The sequence below is a fragment of the Delphinus delphis genome, chromosome 14, assembly GCF_949987515.2.
Source record: "Delphinus delphis chromosome 14, mDelDel1.2, whole genome shotgun sequence".
In the NCBI taxonomy this organism is placed as follows: domain Eukaryota; kingdom Metazoa; phylum Chordata; class Mammalia; order Artiodactyla; family Delphinidae; genus Delphinus; species Delphinus delphis.
The window spans coordinates 9482765-9510748 of NC_082696.1; the positions used below are offsets into that span (position 1 = coordinate 9482765).

The 27984-nt window shown below is 41.9% G+C and overlaps 1 protein-coding gene across 3 annotated transcripts in view; it reads right to left on the minus strand.

The window, feature by feature from the left end:
* Positions 1-383: 383 nt before the first annotated feature.
* SNX9 (sorting nexin 9) overlaps positions 384-27984 on the minus strand; it is a 92049-nt gene continuing 64448 nt past the window's right edge. For 2 of the 3 annotated variants that reach the window (XM_060029714.1, XM_060029715.2), the window contains 11 exons: positions 26009-26134; positions 25778-25895; positions 19767-19897; positions 16230-16333; positions 14682-14785; positions 12101-12178; positions 9119-9195; positions 7678-7767; positions 5700-5814; positions 3352-3443; positions 384-2040 (listed from right to left, as the gene is read on the minus strand). In XM_060029714.1, coding sequence (XP_059885697.1) covers positions 1993-2040; positions 3352-3443; positions 5700-5814; positions 7678-7767; positions 9119-9195; positions 12101-12178; positions 14682-14785; positions 16230-16333; positions 19767-19897; positions 25778-25895; positions 26009-26134 — 1083 coding nt within the window. In that variant the 3' untranslated portion in view covers positions 384-1992. The remainder of the gene's footprint in view (positions 2041-3351; positions 3444-5699; positions 5815-7677; positions 7768-9118; positions 9196-12100; positions 12179-14681; positions 14786-16229; positions 16334-19766; positions 19898-25777; positions 25896-26008; positions 26135-27984) is intronic. The other variant, XR_009521892.1, reaches the window with a different exon arrangement.

A 27984-nucleotide genomic window follows, 5' to 3' on the forward strand; every position in this document is an offset into this window, starting at 1 on the left:
TGGACAGCTGCAGAGCCACAGCCCCTCCCTGGACACCCCTGAAGGACAAGGTGACGGAATTTACACCACAGAATTAAGATATGGAGTATCAAGAGAAGTAAACCTCACGTAAAGAATGAATACACACACCCCGTAGGTGCTGTGTCTCTAGAGAACCCTAACACACTGGGCAGCAGTAAGCAGTGTTCTTACTGCTCTCCAGGTGACTGTGACATGCTTTCCAGGTTGATAACTCTGATTTAAGGAACTAGCATTATTAATTCATGTCAAGAGCAATAGGTTTTAGGGCAAAACTCATTGCCTGCACTCTTTTCAGCAGCCGGCAACAAGAAACAATTATCAAAAAAAAAAAAAAAAATCACACGAAAACACCAAAAAGCGTTTTGAAAAAGTGCTTGAGAATTTACTGTACAGTTTTTTAACAATTTATTTATATGTTGGCTTCTACATGCTCTTACATTTGTGTAAAACATTTATACATATTCTTTACAATTTGTACATACATTAAATGGCTGTAACATAAACACTGTTCTATGAGATTTTATAAAAGAAAAATCAAGTAGGGAAAATTTCTTATAAAACATTAACAAAAAACCCGTGATATTGAAGAGCAAGAAGTTCTCATATTCCTGTTCATTTGTTTTCCTCTGGTATTTATTTTTTGGTTTCACTTTATTTGTGCTGGCCCAAAATTTCCATTTTCTATCATGTAACTATCAGGTCAGAAGAGTGAAAGCAGGTGGAGAGGATGCAGTAAGGCAGCTGTGCAGGACGCCGACATCTGCAGGAGTGAGACCGTGTCTGCGAGTGTCCAGAGTTAAAGCTGACGCTTTGCAAAGATCCTGTTTGGCTTTATGCCATTAAGGGAAGTATTAGTGATCAGGAAAATTCTGTCTGAAGTTTAGGGTACCGTCGGGAATAACATCGCTCTGTGCTTTTTCTCAAACGTAAAAGCTTGGGATGACCGCACATTATGCGGGCTGCCGCCCTCCTCAGCCCCTAAACTCCTTCCATTTGGGGGGCCGGGAGAGGTCTGCTAACCTGTGCTTTATCTTTTCAGATAATTCCCACTGGCCCGCTAGTCTAAATCAGGTCAAGCGGCAAATCTCGCTTTCCCTGGCATGTTTCACGAGGTCTCACCGAACACCTCGAGACTTAAAAATGAGTGGAAAGCTCGGGAGGTACATCTGCCCACAGGGCCGGCCCTCCCGGGTGCAGGGTCAGCACGGCCGCTCCCTCCCCGGGAGCAGAGGCAGAGGGCGTCCCCAGCTTTCTCGGTGAATTCTTCCAGCCTTACCGGGGCTAGGGAAGAAGCCTGAGGAGGGAGGCGCTCCTCCCAGCAGACGGCACTTTAGGGTAGTGGGCACAGGAGCTCTGATCCCGGGGTTCGGCCAAGCTTTGTCCTCTGAAGGGACACGTGCGTCACGGGCACATGAGGGGCCGCAGCCCCGGGAGCCCCTCTTTGCTTTCTCTCTCCAGGAAATGTAAGCACTTGAGTCATAAATATCTCAGCGAAAGGCATGTAGATCTTCCTAAATAGACAGGAATCCCAAAGGGCTGAAAAGAGTTATAAAAATATACAAACATATATATTTTTTACTCTGGCATATTTCCTATTTTTAAGAAAGCAATTAGTAATTATCTGACATTGGGTAAGAACTGGAAGGTCGTGGGTGACTCATCGATTACATTTTTATGTAAAATATCCTTGGGGAAACCCCTAATTTTCCATTCAAAATTCTGACAAACTTTAAGTACTTTCCCAAAATAGACAATTTCCTTCCATTGGTTTAAATAATGGATGTGGAAGTGAACAAAAGACTATCCCTAAAGAACTGATGCATTTAGGCGCTTAAAGGAAATGCAGTTTTTTCCAACTCTATTTCTTTTTGGTTTTCTTTCTTTCTTTTTGGATGATGGAGGGAGAAAATTAAATTGCGTTGCCCCAAGTCAGAAGGAAGCACTTCGGCGTTTCTTCACGTTCGTTCTGTTCTACATCACCGGGAAGCGACCGAGGGCCTGCCTCAGCTTTTCCGCAATCTGGTGAAAAACAGAACAACTGTGAGACATCCCCCACCGTGACTTCACGGCACTCTATTATTTCCACGTCTTCTGAGTTAAACATGGCAAAAGTTTCAAATCCTTGAACTGGTCGATGCTCCTAGTCTCTCCAGCACCAACCCAGCCTCCGGGCAGTGGAGAGGCCTTCCTAAACCCCGGTCGCGGTGGTGCCCGGCTTGCAGGAAGCCCCACTCCTTGCTTCCCACAGCGCAGCTGCTGCCACGCTGTGCAGCATCGTTCCTAGACCATCCGCCTGTCCTCCAGGGATCCGGGGGATCCGGTCTCCGTGCTGGCCCAGACTCCCCTGCCCTCGCGGACACCTGTGAACTCCTGAGACTCGGCGGACGAGCGGCTCCCCACGGGGCCCAGCTGCTGCTACACAGTGTGGAGACAGGATGCGCCTTCAGCTCGTCTCTGAAACCAACTGTTTCCAACACGCAGTGGACAATATGCACAGAGCACATCAGCCACAGCTCTCTTCCAAGAATGACTGTTGGAGAGACACGTGCGGCAGTGTCCACCCAAAGATAAGATGACGCGTGCATGGATGTGGGCCTGGGGCTTGCCTATCATTATCCCTGAACATACATGAGATGACACCATGGAAACAGTGGAAAACTTAGTAAGAAACATGGCAGCCAACACACGGTCACTGTGTAAGTTACAGAACTTGTCTTCGATGTCTGAGTTTCCATTTATTCAATACATGCCAGATCTCTGTTTTCTGTACACTCTGGTAAATAACAGAATTGCTATGCTGAGGCACAAAAGTTAACATCTTCATTACTGGTTCCTGAGTGAAAATATCTATGGTTTCACCCTCCCTCTCGTTTTCGTCTTCTTTCTGAGATCCCTCTGGTACACTGCGAAAACCTCACTCACAAACAAAGCCAGTCTGTGCTGTCCTGCAATGGTGCCAGGCTCCTTCCCCAGCTGAGAGCCGGCAGGGACGGCAGGGTGACCTCATCTCATTCACAGTGTTCCCTGTGCACAGAGGGGCTGGAGGGAGGGAAAGGGACCACACAATAAGGGCTTCTTGGGGCCTCACAACCAGCATCCAATAATCTTCTTCTTAAAAAAATAAACCCCCTTTTAACCCAGTGTTATTCAAAGGAAAAGGCGGATTTGATTAAAAGAGATTGGAAAAACCCCTGCCCAATATTTAGCCACCTTTGGTTTATTAGTTAGGGTTAAAAAATACAAGCAGATTAACTTCATAGGGTCAACGTACGTGAGCAGGAACCCTGCCTTCCCCGTGTGCACAGAGGCCTGGGAGCAGGGCCGACTCACCGTCTCGTAGAACTGCACCTGCTGCTCCAGGTACAGGCGGATGACGCTGTTGTAGTCATAGATCCGGTTACTGTGGAAGTGATTCATCTCAGCTACAACCAAAACCAAGACAACAGTCAGTGCCCCCCGGACTTCAAACGGCCACAACTGGTGTCTCTGCTTGGTTATGATTAATCATCAACCGATTTAATCCGGTTGGCCCGTGACAGTTCCTGACAAAATGCTAGAAAGAGCCTAGAAAAACAATTTGAACAGTTAATGGCAAACAATGCTTTTCAGTAGATGGACAATTACTGTTGATTGGCACGTTAATAAAATCCTATAAGGCCCAATATAGATAATCACCCAAATGGCAACTCCTGTTTGAGCAGGAAACCGACTTGGTCTCACCGTCTACAGGTGGCTGCAGCTCAGAACGTCAAGTCTGTTTACAGTGGACCTAGCGAGGCGCCCGCTGGCTGCCATGTCCCCTCCTGCACAGAGACTGCCCAGGCAGGTCTCCTGAGGGACTCTGAAAACCTGGGCAGAGGAGTGAGACGTGAGCAAGGCCCTCTTCAGAGTGGAGCCTGGTGCCGCTGAGCACCAGGGCTGCCAGAACTCAGGCTCTCTCCAGGCAGAGGGTCACACGCCCATCCTTCCTGTTTGCTGAATGTACCGATTCAGCAAATGAATCCCGTCTCTAACTTTGCCTCTCAGCACCCTCACCCCATCACCAACTCTGGAGACGCCTCCTTATCAGGGCTTCCCTTACTTATACTCCACACCTACAAAGCCAACTGCCTGCATAAATTCCTACAAAAAGCTCACTGTTCTGAGTTTTATGTTGTTACAAAAGTTGTACAAAGCCTCTCGTTTATTTATTTGGATAACCCCAAACACAAGTTCAAAACCAACTGCCCCGTTCAAAACCCTTCAAAGCCCAAAGCTTCAGTCAGGCTTCCCTGTTTACTTCTGGACGCCTTTCACACATTCTTCCCTTCTCCCACACCTTCCCTAGTCCCGAAGGATGTCCTTTAGAAAAGCCCGCAAATACCCTTCATTCTCTCCCCTAGCACCTCATCTTCTTCGGGTTCTCAAAATCTCAGACAGCAGGAGTCAGGTCTCTGGTCGGGCTGTCTGACTAACGTCAGCCCCTGATTTGCACACGTCCTCCCCCACTCACTAGCAAACCCTCTCCCTTGAGCAGTGCTTTTTTGTTTGTTTCATTTTTCCATCAAAACCTTTTTTTTTTTTTTGCTGTACGCGGGCCTCTCACTGTTGTGGCCTCTCCCGTTGCGGAGCACAGGCTCCAGACGCACAGGCTCGGCGGCCATGGCTCACGAGCCCAGCCGCTCTGCAGCATGTGGGATCTTCCCGGACCAGGGTACGAACCCGTGTCCCCTGCATCGGCAGGCGGACTCTCAACCACTGCGCCACCAGGGAAGCCCCCATCAAAACCTTTTAATGGCTTCTTAATGCCCACAGCAAGTCTAGACTCTTCCGCCTGGCTTTCGAGGCCCTCCACAATCACCAGAATTTTTCCCCTAATACTCTCCAAGTGTGTTTCATTCCCAAAGGCCAATGACCTAATCTGGTACCATTATTTTGTGTGCTTTTGTTCACACTGGAACATCCTTCCCCTTCCTCCTTTGCCCATGTATGTTCTATCCATCCACCAAAAGAGGAAAAATCCATTCACTGCTCCTATCTGCTGGAAAACACTCAAAACATTAATATTTTCTCTTTATTTACAGTCAAACTATGCCAAAAACGCTATGTTCAAACTCCCTTCACATTCTATGGTCTCAGGAGGTTACATGCTGCTGAAAGCTGAACGCTGGAATCTAATCTGGATAGGGGCTGATATTAAAGGTTATGAAAGGAATCTTCAAGGTCTCCAAGAAATAATAAAAATGTACAGGTTTAATCAAGCTGTCATTCATAGTTATGTCACGTAAATGCATGAAAAAGTAAATAAATATTACAGCTTTTCATTAACACTGGGATCCTGCAAACAACAGGCTTATGAAGATATTTTAAATCAGTTCTTATTAATTTTTTTTTGCGGTACGCGGGCCTTTCACTGCTGAGGCCTCTCCCGTTGCGGAGCACAGGCTCCGGACACGCAGGCCCAGCGGCCATGGCTCACGGGCCCAGCTGCTCCGCAGCATGTGGGATCCTCCCGGACTGGGGTATGAACCCGTGTCCCCTGCATCGGCAGGCGGACTCTCAACCACTGCGCCACCAGGGAAGCCCAGTTCTTATTAATTTAACTGCTGTTCACATTTGAGTTTCTCTCCAGCAAGGAAGATAGAAAATTTGCTGAGGAAAAAACCTCCACTAGTTAGCCACAGACCTTTCCTTCTTACCTTGCAAAGCATAAGACATTGTCCCAACACGCTTCACCATGTTCTGTTTGTCCTGTGGGGTGATCTTACTGGTTGCAACGAGTTTATCACTTTCTTTCACTTTTTCTATTGCTCCCTGTGAAATACAAAATGCAGTGGTATCAATAAAACAAATCTAAAAAGATCAATTATTAGTTTAAAATATAACAAAGCTAACATATTCTATAACTGACTTGCTACTGAATAGGAAAATGTCCCCACAAAATAAGAACATAAGGTAAGCATCTACATGTAACTTCCTATAAGTCACTTGGAGACAAAAATGTTGCTATTCTTGCAAAATATAACTTAGCTGAAAGCTACAATTTTATGCTACCACACAGCAGAAAACTAAACAGCGCTCTCTTCTGTAATACGTATAAGCCACTGCCATGATACGAGTAGTACATGATGGGAAAACAGGCACTAGGTTCAGGAAGTCATCCGATCCAGGTGAGTCTAGCATAGGCACTGGGGCACTGTGTCTCTGTTACAAAGTAGAATACTTCATAAGCTGGTGCCTAAGTGGGCTGATCATAAGCTTTACTGTGATTTCTGTAAGAGGCACTGAACTAATTTTAAATTAATACTTAGACGGAAACAAGTGTAAAAGTTGCCGAACATTTCCCACGCCCGTCTCAGCGCACTGCTTGCTGGCACTGTCTGGAGAGTATTAGCCAGGCTCCCCGCCTAGAATTCGGATGGCAGGTGCAAACTCCTACAACATGCTAACTGTTCTCAGATGTTTCCTGAGATTTTCATTTTCATTTTATTTATTTTATCCCTCTTTCCCCCCGCCGCCAGTTTTACTGCAGTATAATTGACAAATAACATTGTATTAGTTTAAGATGTACAGCATCATGAATTTGATACATATTTATAATGCAAAACGATTACTATGGTAAGTATGTTAACATCCATCACCCCACTGAGTCACAAACTTTTTTTTTCTTGTGATGAGAATTTTTAAGATCTACTTTCCCTGCAACTCCACTTCTGGGTATATATCCAAAGAAAACAAAATCACTATCTCAAAGAGATATCTTGCACTCCCATGGTCATGGCAGCATTACTCACAATAGCCAAGATATGGGAACAACCTAAGTGTCCGTTGATGAATCAGTGGATAAAGAAGATGTTCTGAGTTCTATACTAAGCTATTTGAAGTTGCATAAAGCTTACTTACCTATGCTACCCCTTCATGATACTTCAATTATAAAGCCAAATGCTAAAATGCCCACTTGCCAGGACTGTTAGGATCACAGACCAGGCCTTTGTAGAGAATCTCTTAATAAACCCAAGTATATCACAATACTCTAGAGTACTACAGTTGATAAAATACCCACAGTAATGAACTAGTACACAGATTTTGAAAGAGAGAGAAAAATTAACAAGAATCAAAATCTGAGGACACCCCAAACCAATCTTTTATTTAGTTTTAGAAAACCTTTATGATGGGAATTATATAGTTTCCTTTTTATTAATATAAACATGTAAAATTGACATTGACCATTTTGATTTTAATTGGGAGACCCTTCGTCAGGCTCGGGGACAGAACAACTTACTTCATCTGGACAGGAAAGGACCTTTGAGGACCTGCCCACCCAGCACACAGGGTCTCACTGATGAGGGGAAGTACCACTCTTGACAATGACCTGAATACCAAACACCACGATGATTATGCTTGATACCTGACCTAAGTATATCCATAAAGGAATATTTATCATACTTTAGGTTCTCTCAAAATAATCTTTTTACGGAATAAGAGAAACTAAAAAACTATCCATGTATCTAAACATGTTAGGACCTCACTATTTATAAACACTTCAAGCCGTTACAGCTGGTTCAGAGACCAGCTCCTGACTGGGGGGCACTGAAGGGTCAGCCTCAGGCAGGTGGCGGTGCGCCTGGGTTCTGATTCACCCGGGATGTCATCTGTGAACTTCTATGATCAAGTTACCTTGTGAGCGCCAATAATGTCAGGGAAGCAGCCAAGGAAACCTTTATATTCATGATTACATTCCATCAGGAAATGGAGATCTTTCTTTGGCTGTAACAAGACACAGACTGGTTATTATTGGCGGAGGAATTCAGACAATCAAGGAAGAGAAAACTGTTATATCTGAGGACTGTATCAGCCAAATCCACCAGGCACTACATTAAGTTACTGAGTGTCAAGCATTCAGCTTAGTTTTCCTATAAGAAAATAATCCCCAAGAACTATACTCTCATCATAGGTTGTGAAGAAAATGATAAAACAGAAAATTTTTAGGTTGGTTGGTAAAATTAGTTATTTTGAGGTGGCCCAAAATACAACACTGTGAGACAAAAAAAAAACTGGTTAATACTGTACGTTTACATACGAGCAAATAAGACCTTATATAGTTTAATGTCTAAATTTTAGCAGAGAATAAAAATAATTATTAAAGGGCTTCCCAGGTGGCGCAGTGGTTGAGAGTCCGCCTGCCGATGCAGGGGACACGGGTTCTTGCCCCGGTGCGGGATGATCCCACATGCTGCGGAGCAGCTGGGCCCGTGAGCCATGGCCACTGAGCCTGCACGTCCGGAGCCTGTGCTCCACAACGGGAGAGGCCACAGCAGTGAGAGGACCACGTACCGCAAAAAAAAAAAAAATAAATAATAATAATAATAATCATTAAAAATGTGGTAACCATTAAAAGTGGCAACTTTAAATTTTTCTAGATTTAATTTTTAATAGTTATGGTATGCACAATTCTAAAAATGTATCTTTTTTTTTTTTTTTAACAAGTATCAGGAGAGTAGTTAATGACCACATGAATGTACGTGCATACAAACATATATTTCAAGTCATCATCTGAAAAAAAGGTTTTTAAATTTAGGGATTTGAAACAACTTGGATGGTTATTCCCCTTAAGGAAACTTATTATCGGTTATGGATGAACATAATTGAAATCAGGCTATTAAAAGCTCCAATGAAAGCCATGTGTCTATAACAAACACCTGCTCCATACCGGGAACCGCACCAGGGGCTTTCTCTTTATTAGCTGTTGGATCCTGAGATCCTTTCCAGGTAGGTGCTACCATCGCCATTTACCAGACCAGGAAACCAAGGCTCAGACAGGCTGGGCAAGAGTCTAAACAGGGACTTGAGCAAAGCTTTCCTGCATGTTTTAATCCCCTCATGGCTGAGAATGGATTCAAACCATCAACACTGGAAGGTATTTAGGTTTCATGGTGATGAATTTATCCATCACTTTAGCTTGGCCTAAGAAATACTATTACCCAATGTAATCAACAAAGATACACAGGGATAGAAGAGAATAGCCATTTGGAAACTTTGCCTTAAAACAGGTTTTAAATTAAATATGTGGATGAGGTAGCATAAAGTCTTAATTGGAATTGTGGGGTTATGTCAATACCTGTTCTGCCACAAGACTGGCAATTTCTTCGTAAGTCTTTCCTGCTTCTGTTATTGCGTCATTGAGATCTGTTTCACCTGAAAATCATTACAGTTATATGAGTGGTTATAACTTATATTTCCTTTTCATTTATTTTATTTTAAAAATTTATTATGGAAAACTTCAAACTTTTAAAATCTACAGAATAGTATAACGAGCCCCCATTTACCCATCACCCGACGTCCCAATTAACGGCTCACGGCCAAGCTTTTAGTCTCCTCCCTACCTCTCCCTTTCACTGGTCATTTAACACTTCATCCATACATTTTACCTAAAAGATAAGGACTCTTTAAAAAATAAGGACAGGGCTTCCCTGATGGCGCAGTGGTTGAGCATCCGCCTGCCGCCGCAGGGGACGTGGCTTCGTGCCCCGGTCCGGGAAGATCCCACATGCCGCGGAGCGGCTGGGCCCGTGAGCCATGGCCGCTGAGCCTGCGCGTCCGTAGCCTGTGCTCTGCAACGGGGAGAGGCCACAACGAGGAGAGGCCACAACAGTGAGAGGCCCGCGTACCACAAAAAAATAAAAAATAAAAAAAAAATAAGGACGATACCAACCTCACACCTAAGAAAAGAAAATTGTTCCTGGTATAAACTGTCCAGCCAGTGTGTAGCTGCTTGGTATCTCCAATCAAGTTAGCTGCTTGAATCAAGATGCAAAGACAGCCCACATGGCACAGAGCTGATGTGTTTCCTACATAAGTTCTTTCTCCTCCATCCTTTTTTCTTGCAAATTTCTTTTTGGGAGGTGTATAAGCCAGGTCGTGTACCTTGGTACCACAGTCTGGGTTTTGCTGACTGAGTCTCGGTGGTGATAACACAATCCTCTGCTCCCTGTATTGCCGAGCTCTTTTATTTTGGTACAGGTCTGCAAACTGGTGCTATTCTACTTCTATCACTCCTTCTTTATTAGTTGAAATACTTCTACAGAGAGAAACTTCCCTTTATCAACTTTTTGGTTACCTTCAGGTATAGCAATAGGAAGAGCAGGTTAAATGCTTTTTCCTCTCTACAGTTTTGAGAATAGTAAGTTGATTCTCTCCTATCCTCCAAATGTAACTGAGATTAGCATTTTAAAAAAGTATCATTGCAAAGTCTGAATTTAAACATATTTGATATGCTACATTCCACAGCAGTTATTATTTTCACTAATGCTCAAATTTTCTCTTCATTGGACAGCGGAAGGCTCTTCAAACTGACATCTGAGTTCTGCTAGGAGCTCTCGTTTATTTCAGGGGAACATAATGTTTAGAAACCGCCATGTGGGTGGTGCTAGGGGTGCTTCCTGTTACTGGATTGGATAATTGTTTCTAAGCCTTTCCAGCGAACACAGCCAAGCGTGTATCTGTTAATCCCAAAGTCCTAATTAGTCCCCTCACCTCTCCCCTTTGGTAACCGTAAGTTTGATTTCTATGTGTGTGAGTCTGTTTCTGTTTTGTGAATAAGTTCGTTTGTATTGCTTTTCTAGATTCCACATATAAGTGATATCATATGATGTTTGTCTTTGTCTGTCTGACTTACTTAGTAGGATCATCTCTAGGCCCATCCATGTTGCTGCAAATGGCATTATTTCATTCTTTTTTATGGCTGAGTAATATTCCATTGTATATATGTACCACATCTTCTTTATCCATTCATCTGTCGATGGACACTTAGGTTGTTTCCATGACCTGGCTATTGTAAACAGTGCTGCTATGAACACTGCTGCTATGAACACTGGGGTACATGTATCTTTTTGAACTAGAATTTTCGTCTTTTCTGGATATATGCCCAGGAGTGGGATTGCTGGATCATATGGTAACTCTATTTTTAGTTTTTTAAGGAACCTCCATACTGTTCTCCATAGTGGCTGCACCAATTTACATTCCCACCAACAGTGCAAGAGGGTTCCCTTTTCTCCACACCCTCTCCAGCATTTATTATTTGTAGACTTTTTGATGATGGCCATTCTGACTGGTGCGAAGTGATACCTCATTGCAGTTTTGATTTGCATTTCTCTAATTAGTGATGTTGAACATCTTTTCATGTGCCTGTTGGCCACAAGATATGCTTATCTTTCCAGGCCTGGGGTTCCTCATCTTGAAAATGAGGGACCAGGCTAACGAATCCTCTAAACTCCCACCCAGACTAAAAGTTCTGATAATAAGACACAGTTCAGCCAGGCCAACAAGAAATATTCATATATGGGAGCCCCAGATCTTACATTTTGGTTAGAGGCTAATTTCTTCTTCCTGAAAATACTCAGACACTGACCTCCAAAGACATGCCTTCTCTGGGTATCAGGATAAACACTACGGTGAAAATACTAAGTCTATCATTTCTGTAAGTGATAGGATGCCCTCAAATTGAATAGGTGTCACTCACCTGGCAAATACTTTTACTTCCTATCTGCTCCCAGGCCAAATTAAGAAAACATAAACCAAAATATAAAAGAAAACAGCTAACTTCTTCTCATAAGTGTTGTCAATGGAAATGCACAATGAACTCAAAATACCACAAGTAAGACATATGATATGGGATAAGTTGAAAGCAATTATGAGTTATGGAGAGACATAAAGCAACATGAACTTGCTACTCAGTAAAAATTTTTCCTCCAAATACCTTGATAAGATCTGGCTTTTGACAGTCAGACTTGACTTCAGAGTTTGGCAGAGAGACGAAGCAAGGGCAGAGTGTCACATACCATAGTGGCCTGTTTTACTAAAACACAAGAGCTATCTGAGCCCAAGAAAGGCAAAGAAGCTAGTAAGAAAAAACAAATTATCACAACCCACCACTTTTCTCAAAAGTAGTAAGGTGAGGTTGCAAAAGTCCTCAGTGGAGCAGATGAAACTTCATTGACGAGGGTGCTTAACTGCAGTTACTGTTTGTTTACAAGAGCCTGAGGAGGGCAGTCTTTGTGGATAAGACACTCAAGGCCCCAAGAATAAATAAATAAAGATGTACCTTGATAACCACTAGAGCTGAAGACTGTTGCTAAACTCTGTAAGGCCTTGCCTATCTTCTGATATTCCTTGGGTAATGCTGAAAGAGAAAAAGGAATAAATCATTAACTAGTCCTCTGAGCAAAATGAAATGGATCCAATTATTTTCTAAAAGTACTATTACAATAAAAGAAATTTGAAACGATTCAAAATAGTCCATATTCTTAATAAAATATTGATGTAAAATGATTGTTTTTAAAAATTAATGATTGTTTCTTCAATTAATGGTTTTAGTTTTAAATTAATCAATTGTTCAATTAATGGCGGACACTATTATTATGAACACCACCACCACCCACATTCTCATTCACTGAATGAACTCAAAGTGCACCAGGAGCTCACTTAGAAGATGACGTCTAGGTTTGAGTCCTTTCACGTATACCACCCCAGCTTGATCGTCACCAACAACCTCCTCTACCAACGCAGGTACACCATCTTCATTTCACGGGTTAGGAGAATAAGGGTCATATGGCTAAATGGTGCATCCGGCACTTGTGATTCCTAATCCATTGCTTTTCCCACTCTGCTATGTACGTATGAATGATTATTTGCAAAACAAAAACAAAACTGAAAGCAATGGGGTGTGCAGAAAAATGGCAGTGGCACCTCACAGGATCAGGGAGGAGGGATTTTAGTTTTCCCATCTGTATAATAATAAGATTAACTAAATCATCTAGTGCTCCTTCTAGTGCTAAAATTCTAGGCTTCTGGGATCACTTTGGAGAACTTCCTAGAGAAGAGTCTCGTATCTTAGGCTACCTTTTTTGCATCTATACATAGTCCCCTGAAACACATCTGCTGCCTTTCAAAAGAAACCATTACTTTCATTTGAAGACAGTGTTATATTAATAAAGAAAAATGATTCAAATGTTTCTTTAAAAGAATCTAGGCCAGAGAAACTTGACATATAGTCTATAAGCTGTAATAATCAGGAAACACAAATTCAAACTATATTAGCTTAATTTTAATAAATTGTTCACCCTTTTGTAACTCAGTTTTTGCCTCTATACCAGGGGTTAAAAAATACTTGTCATGTGCTTCACCATGTGTGTGCTGGAGTTCTTCTTCACCAGAGTGTGTGCTAGATTTCTCACTTCACAGATCAGGAATTTTAAAAAATTCTTTTGTGAGGAAAAAGAAATTATGCCTGCATCAAATTCTAAACAAAATACTTCAACCCCCTTTCCCCGCAAAAGAGAGCAGCCTAGAGTTACTACTATTTCATAAATTTGGCCCATGGATTTTACAGGACATGGAGCTGACCAGATGTTAGACATAAGGGATTTGATTCTTTAAAAGAAGCCATAATCCCAGACTTTTTGTGATCTCCTTAAAAAAATCTTATTGTAATATTTGCACTCACTTAAATTTTTCTTAAAAACAGGGAAACACATTGTAAAGCAATTATACTCCAATAAAGATGTTTAAAAAAAAAGGGAAACAGCTGAGTTTACAGTTAAAATTATTTTAAAAATTAAATTACTTCATTTACGTTTTAGAGAAGTGTCACTCCCCTTTTTGCCCATGAGTTATTCCCTGTGACCAAAGGCTTGAAACGGATTTTGTTTTCTGCTGTTGCGTTTGTCTATGTTATGTTTTCAGGCTCAGTTCTGTTTTTAGTACTTCTCTGCGTTGGGAAAGGAGCGACTGTTATTACTCCTGGTGTCTGTCCCTCAAGCGTGAACAGCTGGTACACGACAGATGCTTCTGTTGATATAAAATGTCACGTGAGTGGTGGGGGGCCGTTCAGTGTAAGGCCTGGCTTTACCCTCCAAAGGGCCAGACAGGAAATATTTTAGGCTTTGCCAGGTGGCAGGTTTCTGGTGAAAGTACTCAACTCAGCCACCCTCAACATGACAGTAGCCAAGGCCTGATCCCCACAGCTGGACACCTGACTGTGTGTGCTTCTCTCCCGGCCTATCTGACGCCAGGGCGGCGTGGGTTTGGGGAATACAGAAAACCAGTTCAGCAGAATGACGGTCTGCAAACAAAGGGAAGGGAGGGAGGACAGGAAGTTCTTGAGGATGTGGAACAGCAGGCAGAAAGCAAGGTGACAGCGCCACTTTCTTCTCAGCAGTGTGCGAGTCTGACCCATGTACGCACTTTCTGCTATCACCTACCACTGGTTTTGCCTAAAAATTAGAGCTTTAGTCAAATATACAACTTACTAACATTCATCCATCTTACCAAACGGATGAATATTAAAAACTAAAATCATGAGATTAAAAATAACCACAGGCACTTTCTAAACATGCAGAAAAGATTAATCTTCCACAGACGACAAACCCCAAATAACTGGAAATATTTAAGTGAACATGGTGTTTTCCACAGGAGCTCTTGAACGGGCTTTGTTTGAGCCAGTTTTCTGTCGTTTAACGAGGGCTGAGAAGTGAGGTTCCTCCAAGAGCTGTGGGTATGGCGTGACTCTGGCTCACTAAGCGCACTTCTGTTTGAGGTGGTCAGCTTCCCCAGGGTGACAAAGGCCGTGGCGGAGGCCGCACCCCCACCTACAGAAGCCAGCCGCGGCCCAGGGTGGCACTTACGTCCCGTGCACCGCTTCCAGTGCTCCTGCCCCACGGTTAGCAGCTCCTTCACGCCATCATCCATGGCTTTGGTGAATTTACCGACAGCATCACACTTCTGTTCTCTGTGGGGCAAAAACATGAGGAGATGGGTCCTTGACTTCACTATCAAACATCCAAACAGTATGAGGTGTAAGGAGAAAAGTCCATGTGGTCAGGGGAGTTCACACCAAATGTGACCACAGGTACTTGCTTCTTGCTTTATAACAACTGCACTTTAACTAAATTAGTCTTAAAAACAGGCTGGGGCTTCCCTGGTGGCGCAGTGGTTGAGAGTCCGCCTGCTGATGCAGGGGATGCGGGTTCGTGCCCCGGTCTGGGAAGATCCCACATGCCGCGGAGCGGCTGGGCCCGTGAGCCATGGCCGCTGAGCCTGCGTGTCCGGAGCCTGTGCTCCGCAACGGGAGAGGCCACAACAGTGAGAGCCCGCGTACCGCAAAAACAAACAAACAAACAAAAAAAACCAGGCTGGATTCGGTTTTTAAAGAACTACTTCAAAATCTGCCATTTATATTTTAACTCTGCTTCCTTCCCCCTTCAATTCCTTGTGAATTTTAACTAAAATTATTCTAAAGTAAATAAAATCTTCATTTCTTGAATATCTTTCTTAGTGAAATTCAATCACTGCAGGTACCACTGAATCTATAAAAACATAGTACAGGTTGCTAATGGTAGTTGTTCATTCATTCCAACAAGTAGTTTAATGAGTCAGAGAAAATACCCCAGATGCATAGCATCTAAGTGATACTGAACATACCAGCTACTTAAGGATGTAAAAAGTTTTCACCAACTTGAAAAAATCATCACAATATACTTTTAAATGAAAAAAGCAGATTATAAAAGAGAATGCATAGTGTGAGGTCACTTTCGTTTAAACAAACAATTTTTCCTTCAGATACAAATGAACAGAGGAAGGTGTGGAAGACCACAGACCTAGGCCAACATATTAGCATTGATTTTTCTCTCTGGGTAGTTATAAGACTATCTATATATTTGGTAACACATAAGCAATGATTTTACATTAAGAAAAAAGCTTCTTAAAATTTAAAAAAAAAGCCTAAGATTTCTTATTAGTTTTTACGCAGCAAAGGAACTACTCCAGATTTTCAACCAAGCCTACATTAAAAAGAAGATGACAAGATTAAAAACAGGATAGGAAAAAAACAGAAAAATCAGGTTTGGGATTGCCCCCTTCAAGGCGATGTTCAGAGAGATTTCTGTCTCGTGGACCATTCTGTGGGTGCCACCCTGTCTCATCATACTTTATTGGAAATAACTCCTAACCACAATGTCAACTATGAAATCACTGACTTCAAGGTAAAAGGGAAGCAGACTTTAACTGATATTATGGTTAGAGAGACAGTGTTTCATGAACAAACGATGCTCTCCTGTCATCTGACTACAAGCCCCACTCATTTTACACACTCTAGTCTGACGACTGGCCGAGACCTGTAAGCAAAGGAGGCGGACTCAGTTTGGGGAGAAGGGAAGTTTGGCAGCATCTCTTACATTTCTACTAAGTCCAGGTCAGGTGCCTCTGGCTCCATGGTGGAAAATATCATAACTCCCACCAGCTCATCTTTCTCAGCCTTCCTTTTCCCGGTTTTCCATTCCTGTAAATAGGAACATTATAATGTTAGAGTGGAGAGCAGAGCCACACTGGTCTTTCAAACTTCCCTCCTAGAATCGGCTCACTGTCATCTTTATCCTTCTAACTTTCAGGAAGCAGCGCCCACACCACCTCCCTCTGCAAACGCGCCAGGCACCTATACATCTCCAACGTCATCTCATACGTAAACAAGTGTCACTGCACAGAACGGTCCTTATGAACCCAAGTCCTTCCAGAGTGAGGTGACCCAGCACCTTTCCTTTCCCAAGCCCCACCCATATAAACACATCCACGAATGCGACGAAGTGCCTCAAGTTTTTAGGTTGTTTTTTAAAAAAGATTAAAGCTTTTCTACAATATAAGATAGGAACCAATATTATAAACTATTAAAAAATTATTGCAAGTTACACACACACACTAAAGTACCCAAAGCAGAAATACGCACTGCAACGAATTCTCACAAAGTGAATGCCTGTGTAACTACCACCAAAGCCAAGAAAGAGAAAAGAGCTAGCATCTCCGAAGCCCCTGTCCTGTCCCTTCCCAATCACTACCCCTTCCGTCCCCTACGAGGGTGACCATGATCCACTCCTTTCTGGTTATCATTTCCTCACTTTATAGAGTTTCACCATCTGAGCCCCTACACCATGGTTTTGCTAGTTTTATTAACTAGCTAAGACGCTACCTAAGCATTCTTTTGTGTCTGGCCTCTTTTGCTCAGCCTACGCTGAGAAGCTACGTTCACACTGTTGTTACACTGTAGTTCATTCATTTCACTGCTGTATAATATTCCATCGAATGACTGTTCCCCGATTTATTTACCCCATTCTACTACTGGTAGCCACCCCCACTCCTGGCCAAGTTACGGATGAAGCTGCTGTGTACGTGTCTCCTGGTGCATGTGTGCATGCGTTTCTGTAGGCATTTACCCAGGAGTGGAAAGTTGTTCAAGTTTAAATAGATAATGCCAAACTGTTTTCCAAGCTTGTCTCATCAGCTTTCACACCCACCGGCAGTGTACGTGAGTCCCAGAAACTCCTCATCTCACCAAGAAGACAATTGGTACAGTCAGTCTTTCTAATTTTAGCCTTCTGGCAAGTGTATTCACTGTGGTTTTAATTTGCATTTCTTATTACTCATGAGATAGGTACTTTTCTATACATTTATTGGTGATTCAGATTCTTTTGTGAGGTACGTTACCAAATCCCCTATTTTTCTACTGGTGTACCTTTCTTATCAGTTTGTATGGGTTTGCCCATCTTCTAAAATCCAGCCCTTTGCTCGTTATACGTGTTCATATCTTTGACTTGTTTTTCTTTTTCAATGACTTACTGTGATAAACAGAAGTTCCTAATTTTAATGTAGTCTGATTTGTCAGTCTCTTCTTGTACCGTTAGTCAGTTTTGTGCCTTATTTCAGAAATCCTTCCCTACACTAGGGGTATGAAGATTTTCTCCTACGTTACCTTCTAGAAGCTCGATTGTGTTGTCTTTCACATTTAGACTTGTGAACCATCTGGAATTAATTTTTTTTTAAACTTAATACAATGGAAACTTTCCAGAAAAAAAAGTAGAAAGAAAAGTACTTTAATAAACCCCTATAGATTCAGCTTCAAAAATTATCAACTTTTTACCAATCTTGTTTTATCTAGTCTCCCCCATCCTACTTTTTTTTCTTGTTTATTTTAATGCAAATCTCAGATATAATATCATTTTACCTGTAAATACTTCATTATATATCTTTAACAGATAAGGCCATGTTTTAAAAACATAACCACAATATCAAACCTAACAAAATCAACAGACTGTTGTGAGGCAGTGACCACATTTCATTCTTCCCAGTGATGCCATCCAACTGACTGAGCACCGCTGACTCAATAGGCTGAGCAAAAGAGGCCCGACACGAAAGAATGCTTAGGGTGGGTTCTCAGCTAGTTCACAAAACGAGCAAAACCATGGTGCAGGGGCTCACATGGTGAAACTCTATAAAGTGAGGAAATGATAACCAGAAAGGAGGGGATCATGGTCACCCTTGTAGGGGACGGAAGGGGTAGTGATTGGGAAGGGTCAGGACAGGGGCTTCGGAAATGCTAGCTCTTTTCTCTTCCCCCATTGTACTGAGCACCATCTTTGTCATAAATCAAGTGTCCATTCTATTCGGTTCTATTGGTCTGCTTTTAAAATTATTTTAGCTTTATAATGAGTCTTAATATCCAAAAAAGTCCTCTTCCCACTTCATCCTTTTTTAAGAGTAGCTTGGCTATTCTTGGAGCTTTAATTTTCTACATATGACATCTTTTCAGTTCTTCAATCCACAAAACACAGTATTGGAACACTTATTTAGGTCTTCTTTTATTTCTCTCAACAGTGTTTCATAGTTTTTTATGTAGATCTACATTTTCCTGTAGATTCTTTGGGATTTTCTACGTCCAACCATCTATGTGAGCTACCGTTGCCCAGAGAATCACAAGTTTTCATAACTTCCTAGTTTTATACTGTCATTTAGCAGATGAGGAAACTGTGGCCCAAAGACATTAAATGCTTTGGTCAAGGTCACAGAGGTAGTTAGAAGCAAACCCAAGACTAAAACTGAGTGCCCTGGCCCCAAGTTCGTTCTTTCTTCTCTTATATCAAAAACACCAAAAAAGGTCTAGATTTATTATTTTTAATAATAATATTCTGCATAAAACACAACCTTTAGAATTGCTTCCTAAATAGAATCCTTGACAAATCAATCGAACAAGCCCTTGTTAAAGAGCTATGGGTAAGCAGTAAGGCACCAACTTGGACAGGGTTCCCCGTAGTTCTTGTAACTCTATTACTTTTTCACATGTATCATTCACCACGAAATGCAAAAAGACTACAAATGTTTACGTGGAATGATCTCTAACCTATAAATTACACCAGGCATGACCAAACAAATGATCACATACAGTGGAAGCCTAAGGTGACACACGGCAATTTCCAAAGCAGATAACGTCAGTGAGGTGACAAGTAGCCAATTTCTTGCCGATTTGCAAAAAAGAACAGATAACTACTGGCAGAATGACTGCCCATGGGGCAGGGGCAGGGGCAGACTTGGACTGGAAAAACAACGTGGCTCTGAGAAAGCTGGTTCAATTCTGAATCTACCTTTCCCTTCATTACACTATTTACACCGTAAGGTCAAAATGTGATCATAGGAAATCATTCACACTATTTCCCTGACTTCACGCTGATAATATGCTACACAGTTTTGGGTCTATCCTATTTTTAAAAGCATCTAGGAAAAAGTCCCTTATTCTATCATATCCTTCAGCCCCGCCTTCACTGGGCTGATTTCCTATTATTTAGAAACAACCAACTAACCAACACAACTTAACTCCTTTTAGACAAAAAATTGGTGTGAATGTGATAATTCTCAACATCCTCTAAGATGATCACAACAAAATGTCCTACCTTTTCATCTCGGAAATTTAGAAATTGCTGGAAAACCTCACTTTCTGAGATTACTGGGTGACGACACATCCTGGTCATCCAGGCCTGAAGCCTCTCCATGCGCATCTTGATGAACTCTTCTTCAAAGCGACCTGCAAGAGACACGCCCGAGAGTGATGTGCAGCTCTGTCAAAGACGAATCGCTGTTACCCCAACTGAAAGACTGTTTATGTAGCTGCTGGCCACTTGTAGAGAGTTATTCAGTAAAAGATAAATCATGGCAATGTTTCACTAAGCTAAAAACACACAACACAGTGGAGCTCTAAGGCCCACAGGAAAGGTAACCAACAAATTTGAAAGAAAATTTTATCTCAATATGAAAACGTTTCTTTCTTATAAACTAACAAGCCAGTGCCTATGTGGCCACATGAAGCCTTATAGGCAAGAAAGGGGTGATAAAAATGGGAATTAATAAGCAATTCTTACAAAGTACGTGAAATCTCTACATTTAAAAAAATGTGTCTAAATGCAACATAATCTCAGATATACAAATTTAAATTTAGTATTTCTGAAAAGTAACTCAGAACTGTAGGTTTTTTTTTCCTGTTTTGTTTTTTAAACTACTTAAATGAAAAACAGAAAAAGCAATTTTTCCATGAATGCAAAAACGAAAGTGATCCCAGAACTTAATGACCATCGTAAAAACGGAGCTTAATGGGTGATATTTCTGTTCTAAAAGTGGAAAATCGGCTTAACAAACCTGACATACCAAACATCAAGAGAACAATGAGAATTTTTATAAGCCTAACAAACAAAACCACTATCAGTTAAAAGGCTTCTGGAGGTGGAAATACTGGCTACAGCTGAGTGCAGAGCAGGGGCAAGACAGGTTCCACCCACTTTCATGAGTTTGATCAAATACTGGACCTACTCAAGGGTAGAGAGAAAAGGCAACTTTCAAAGAGGAGCATATTCGCTACCAAATGTAAAATAGCTAGCTAGTGGAAAGCAGCCACACAGCACAGGGAGATCAGCTCGGTGCTTTGTGACCACCTAGAGGGGTGGGATAGGGAGGGTGGGAGGGAGACACAAGAGCGAGGAGATATGGGGATATACGTATATGTATAGCTGATTCACTTTGTTATGCAGCAGAAACTAACACACCATTGTAAAGCAATTATACTCCAATAAATATGTTGAAGAAAAAAAAAGGGGTATATTATTAAATGAGGCGTTTACTACACTCCTTCCTAAGAGCACCAGGTGGGGAACACGTTTTCTAAACTAGATCTAGGAAGTGGAATGTGGAATCAATCCGTCCTCTTCCCCTTAAGGGCTGTCCAATGGTTAATGAATTAAAAGAACGACTAAATGAAAGCAAATCCCACACACACTCCCCTGCCCCCCCCCAAAAAAGGAAAAAAAAAACCCTAGAGATCCCAGATTACTGGACAGAGTGGAACCCAGGAGCAGCTTCAACAACCCAAATTAGTCTGTTACAGAGTCATCACAAGCATGCCTTGCTTTTAAACAAAATAATAATTTTTTTAAAACAAAAACTAATTTAGCTAATTGCTAAACCTAGTCCCCAGAAGCAACTATAAAGCTGGACAAAATCCACAAATTTAAGGCTCTGGAAATCAACCAAAGGCAAACAGCCACGTGAGAAGTGTATACGCTCCCAAACAGCTGAACTTCAGGCCAGAACAGTGGGAATCTGTGGCGTTCTGGCCTGGGGCTGCACCCCTCTCCCTCTATTCCATTCTATTCCATTTACAGGAGAACCTTCCCCATGAAATTCTACATATTAATCTAGGAAAACACGTGCAGAATCTGTATGCTGAAAACTACAAAACCCGATATGAAAATCAAATACGATATATGTATGTTCTTGGATTAGAAGAATGCACATTGTTTTCAATTCTCCCAAAACTGGTCTACAGAATCAATGCAACTCCAGTAAAAATCCCAGCATGATTATTAATAGATATCTGACTAGAAACAATCATGCTGACTCTTCAATTTACACGGAAAGGCAAAAGAAAAAGAACAGCCAAAAACGATTTTGAAATAGAACCAAGTTGAAGAATTTACACTACCTGATTTCAAGACTTACTGTACTATAAAGCTACACTAATCAAGACCGTGTGGTACTGGCAAAAGGACGGACACATGTATCAATGGAACAGGGTCCAGAAATAAACCCACACAAATGTGTTCAACTGATTTTTTAACAAAATGCAAAGTAAACTCAATAAAGAAAGGATACGCTCTTCAACAGATAGTGCAAGAACCACTAGACAACCAGACGTATTATAACATATACCTCTACCACCTCACATCTTATACAAACCTTGACTCAAAATGTATCATAGACCTAAAACTACAAAACTTTTAGAAGCAAGTATCAGTGTAAACTTGGGTTAGGCAAAGAGGTCTTAATCGTGATACTTAAAGCACAATGCATAAAAGAAACAACTGACACGCTGGACTTCATTAAAATTAAAAGGTGTTGTTATGCAAAAGACACTGTTAAAAGAAAGGCCACACCTGGGACAAACTATTCACAAATCACATTATTTGTGAGAGGACATGTTTCCAGAATATATAAAGAATCTTGTTTCAAAATTCGATGATAAAAAAACAACCTAATAAAAAAATGGGCAAAAGATTTGAAAAGATACTTTACCAGAGAAAATTTATGGAAAAGAAATAAGCAAATGAAAAGATGCTCTACACCACCAGTCATTAGGGAAATGCAAATTGAGACCATGAAGAGACAACACCGCTAACATTAGACTATTATACTTACTAAAATAAAGAAAAACAGACACTATCAAAAGTGCAAGTAAGGATGTGGAGCCCCTGACAATCCCATCCATTGCTGGTAGGGATCCCAAAGTGGCACAGCCGCTCCGGAAAACAGCCTGGCAATTTCTTAAACATTCAATAGTATACACCTACCATATGACCCAGTCATTCCACTCCTAGGAATTTATCCAAGAGAAATGAAAACTTGTATTTATACAAAAACTTGTATGTAAATGTTTATAGCAGACTTATAAATGGCCAAAACTAGAAACCCAAACATCCTGCAAAGAGTGAGTAGATAAGCAGACTATGGTAGAGCCAATACAGTGAAATACTACTCAGCAATGAAAAGAAACAAACTATTGATACTCACAACGAGAGATGAATCTCAAAGGCATTATGCTAAGTGAAAGAAGCCAGACTCAAAAGACCCAGAAGCCCGACGACACACACACTATCCGCTTCCATTTATAAGGATATTCTAGACAAGGCAAAATTATAGGGACAAAGAGCTGATCAGTGTTGCCATGGGTTAGGACTAGGGGGAGGAGCTGAATATAAAGGAACAGCACAAGGAAATTTGGTGAAGGTGATGGAACTTTCTGTACCTTGAATGTAGTGATAGGCCTGTGGTGGTGCCTGTTAAAACTCTTAGAACTGTACACCAAAAGGAGTGAACTTACTATACATAAGTAACAAAAAAACACAGCCTGGATTTTCCCTAAGAAAATGCAAGTACAAATAAGTACAAGTTTCCTTTAATGAGAAGAGTATTATAAATCCACATAAATCAAAAACTCCTGGGCTTCCCTGGTGGTGCAGTGGTTGAGAGTCCGCCTGCCGATGCAGGGGACGCGGGTTCGTGCCCCGGTCCGGGAAGATCCCACATGCCACGGAGCGGCTGGGCCCGTGAGCCATGGCCGCTGAGCCTGCGCATCCGGAGCCTGTGCTCCGCAACGGGAGAGGCCACGACAGTGAGAGGCCCACGTACCGCAAAAAAACAAACAAACAAAAAACTCCTAAAAAGTGGCCATCGGACAGTTTCAGGGGTCTAGACCCTCCTGTATACTAAAACACTTCAAATTCTACACTTACTAGGGGTAGAGATTAAGCACTACAGAAGCGTAAGCTGTGCAGAAGATGGCCTACCTCATGGACAGAAAAGACCCTGTAAGTCAGCACGGACCTAAGGGCTATACTGAATTCCCCATTATGAGCAAGTAAATTATACCAAGAGTTTATAACCTACTCATTGGTTGGAATTAATTAATTACTGACTCTTATTCCTCCTGAAGCTTTTTCTGACACAGCTGGTTTATTTACAAACTGTGACTTCAGATGTTACCTTGTGCTTGTTAGGAATTTCCTATCAGGTTCCAGAGAATTAAAAAAAGGGAGAGGAGGGGATTTTTCCCTGGTGGTGCAGTGGTTAAGAATCCACCTGCCAGTGCAGGGGACACAGGTTTGAGCCCTGGTCTGGGAAGATGCCACAGAGCAACTAAGCCCGCGAGCCACAACTACTGAAGCCTGTGCGCCTAGAGCCTGTGCTCCGCAACAAGAGAAGCCACCGCAATGAGAAGCCCACGCACCACAAGGAAGAGCAGCCCCCGCTCACTGCAACTAGAGAAAGTCCGCGTGCTGCAACGAAGACCCAATGCAGCCAAAAAAAAAAAAAAAAAATACATAAAACTAAATAAAAAAGGGAGAAGAGGGATTTCCATCTCCCCATTTTCTAGGACCCTTACTTAGGTTTTCACTAAGTATGGGAATATATCAGTTTGGCAGCCAGAAATAAAACCAGATTCATTCACTATTACTCCACAAAGAACAAAATCTATAAACAAATAAAAAATCTTAGCTGTAAGCTTTTCATGGATGGATTATCAAGTCCACAGAAATGTCATGACATCATCTATTTGGCATTCCTTTTTCTTTTCTCCAGGATTTAAATGAGACAGGAACCTATATAATAATGATCCTGTGGGCATCTCAGGCAGGAGGCAAACAAGAGAAGGGGGAAATAAAGTGGCTCCTGGGCTTTTCAGTTTCCTCGGCACACGTCCCAGTCAGTGAATCAAAGCTCAACTTTCTTCAGACTGAGGAGCTGTTGCTTCCTTGCTTTTCTATGACATCCTCCTGGCTTCAGGCCTGACCTTTTTTTAAAAAAAATACAAACCTTACTGTGGGAGAACTGTGACTCTATGATGCTTTCAGATAGTCCTGGGTTATTTGATTCCGAATAAACAATGTATTAAAACCTAAAAAACAGGAGAAACCTCCACGACTCTAAGACAGCTCATCAATCCATTTATTTAAACACCACGGGGAACATATTATGCTAATCAAGTTGATAAAGGAGAGCTTAAAATTCAGGAGACAGTCTGAAATTTGAAAATGTGGAGAAAGGCAGAACTTAAGTTTTCATGGAAAGAAATCTAAATTTTTAAAAAGGAAGCTGTGACTTAACAATAAGGATGACAGAAAGGAGGGGCAGTGAGTATCTGAACAGAAGCAGGGGTGGGGGTGACACACGAGTGGCAGGAGGCAGCCATCTACACCAACCAGGCCACCCCGACAGGGCCGCCACTCAGCTGCCCCAGCTCCCAGAGGGACTGCCTGGGAGTCACCCCATCTGAGGGTGAGGATGTGTCTGCCAACCTGGCAACGTAGTCCCCACTCTCCGTTCTGCTACGACACTTTGAAAGTTTTGAAAAGTTTTCTCCACAAAATCAAAATCCAAACAAGTTCTTTAAAAACAAAGTTTCCAGGGCTTCCCTGGTGGCGCAGTGGTTGAGAGTCCGCCTGCTGATGCAGGGGACGCGGGTTCGTGCCCCCGTCCGGAAAGATCCCACATGCCGCGGAGTGGCTGGGCTTGTGAGCCGTGGCCGCTGAGCCTGCGCGTCCGGAGCCTGTGCTCCACAACGGGAGAGGCCACAACAGTGAGAGGCCCACGTACCAAAAAAAAAAAAAAAAAAGATACATATGTATACAGGAACTCTAACAGAAAATTTTATGACATATTCTTGTTAGGTGTTCAGGTAACTTCCAAATACATGTACAATACATATATATATATATGTATATGGCTATCTTTAGCTGCTGTTTCCAAACCCCTACATCCTGTTCCACTAGAGGATGGACAATGCTGTTTCTGATTTACGTTAGGGTACTCTAACTGGAGTCTTTTTACTTGTCCTGAGTGCAGTGCCGCACATGCTCACCTGTGACTTGCTTATCTGGAAGAGAAGGGATTGGAATGGCTGACCCAAACTTTACCAGCAGACGCTCATATAACCAGTCAAAGTGCTTATACCTGTGGTTTACAGATCGATTAGTGTTCTACAAAATAAGGAAAGAGAAAAACGTTACCAATGCCAACTACAGGAAATGAAAAAAGCAAATTGTTCCTAGCGATGCAAGCATGGTTCTGCTTTGAGAACTTGGATACTTACAGTAGGTGTTAACTGATACTCAATGTAGCTCTTCAGACCGTACATTTTGGAGCCTTTCCTGGGGTCTGCTACCACACAGTCGAATGTAGAGGTAGGATAAACCCACATCGGGCCGTAATCTCCAACCTACACAACATTGCGGGGAGAGCTAATTTTGTTACATGGAAAAATAGTAAGTATAATTGATATAAATCATCAAATGATTCTTTTTAGGACTAGAAGTCCCTAGGAGGGTCATTTTTGCTCTTCTTTGAGAAGTTATTTACATAAATGCTCTCTGTTCCTACTAAGGTTATATTTAAAGAAAACACTTAATGGGAGAAGCCCTTCTGCTCCCATGTGGGCATTGCAGGCCACAGAGAGATGCCGATCTGCCTTTCCTCTAGAGCGATGGAACACAATCTCTCTCTAGTCCAGCTGTCTTAGTTATATGTAATGAGGGGCTAGTTTTTTAAAATTTCAAATCTACTGCAGACTAAGAGTTCTGTGAGATATAAAATTACACACTTGGATGTCTCAGCCATGCCAAAGTGCCGTCAAACTTCCTCTACACTTACTCTCATTTTCTGTATACCTAATTCTTTATAGAGTTCTAATTCTTTTTAAAGGTGAAAGGAGAAAAAAGTGAGGTGAGGTATGAAAGTTCAGAGGCTACTAGGTCAGGACGGTAACTGAGGCCCAGAGAATTTTAGTAAGGGACTAAAGATCTCTGACAACAAGTTATTATGATTCTCCAAGAGGGAGCCCAGATCCAGAAAACTCTCTTAAAGCTGCAGAGCAGGAATCTTTAACAGGGGCCTCTTGGGAACCTCCCTTAGTGACTGGGACCAAGAGAGGCGACTCTGATCAACCAGGGCCCAATACCCACGGGGCCACATTTTATTAGTGGGTAGGGGACTGCACCTTAAAAGCAAAGGACCAGGTCTCTACTTTCTCTTGGTTTTCTGAAGGCTCAATGGCTCTCCTCAGCTTCCTTTTCCACATAGGAAGCCCACACAGGCAAGCCTGCCTATGGGTCCAGTTTCACCTAAAACGTGCAGGACAACTCAACACGGGGGTCTTTTAGCTCTGTTCCAGGACTCTCCTGCTTATGACAAAGTCCCCTGTGAGAATCTGAGGGGCAGGGCCATGGGCTCTTAATTCTGTGGAGTTAAAGGAAAAAACTGAAATAATCTCTAACCTAACTACTCAGAAGATAATTATCCCAAGTTTGCTTTGAGGGAAGAAGGATAAAAGGGCTCTGGGTCACAACCCTTCTCTCTGGAGTTTTCTAGGATTTCAAGCTTTTCAAAGAAGTAGGAACAAGTAATATAAAAAATTCAGTATCATTCTTGCAATTTTATCGAGTTTCCCAGGACCCAAAGATTATAGAATAAGACCAGATCTTTCCTCCTTGTTTGAGTCCGTGGTGATTATATTCAAGGCCGCTTACCCTCCTGCCCTGCCCCCAACTTACAGTTACAGGATTAAATCAACAGGGTCAGAAGATAGCTATAGTTCTCTTTGCCAGAATTTCATCTGGAAATATACAGCTAGATAACATTTAGATAGAAAATCTATCAGCAATCAACATTTAGGTGAAACCACAGAGCCTGTGTCATGTTATGTAATAAGCTATTCAAAGACAGATATACTTAATGGTGCCATTGACTCCCAGCTTTTACATACTAGCTCCTTATCACGACTCGACAGCTGGTTTATTGAAAGAAAACTATTACCAACATAGTGGAAAAGGCAACTTATTCTGATAACATGCATGTACTTCGCCAAGGTAGAAACCTAAATATTTGAATTGGGTTTTTTAGCTAAATATGTATGGCTAGTAGAAAAACAGCATGTAAAAGATACTTCAAGATACTTTAGAAAAATTATTAAAAATACGTATGTACTATGGGTGTTGTTTGTTCAATTACTAACAGTCTGAAAGGTAAAAGTAAAGAATATCTAAACAATATAATAATGGGCATTAATTCATG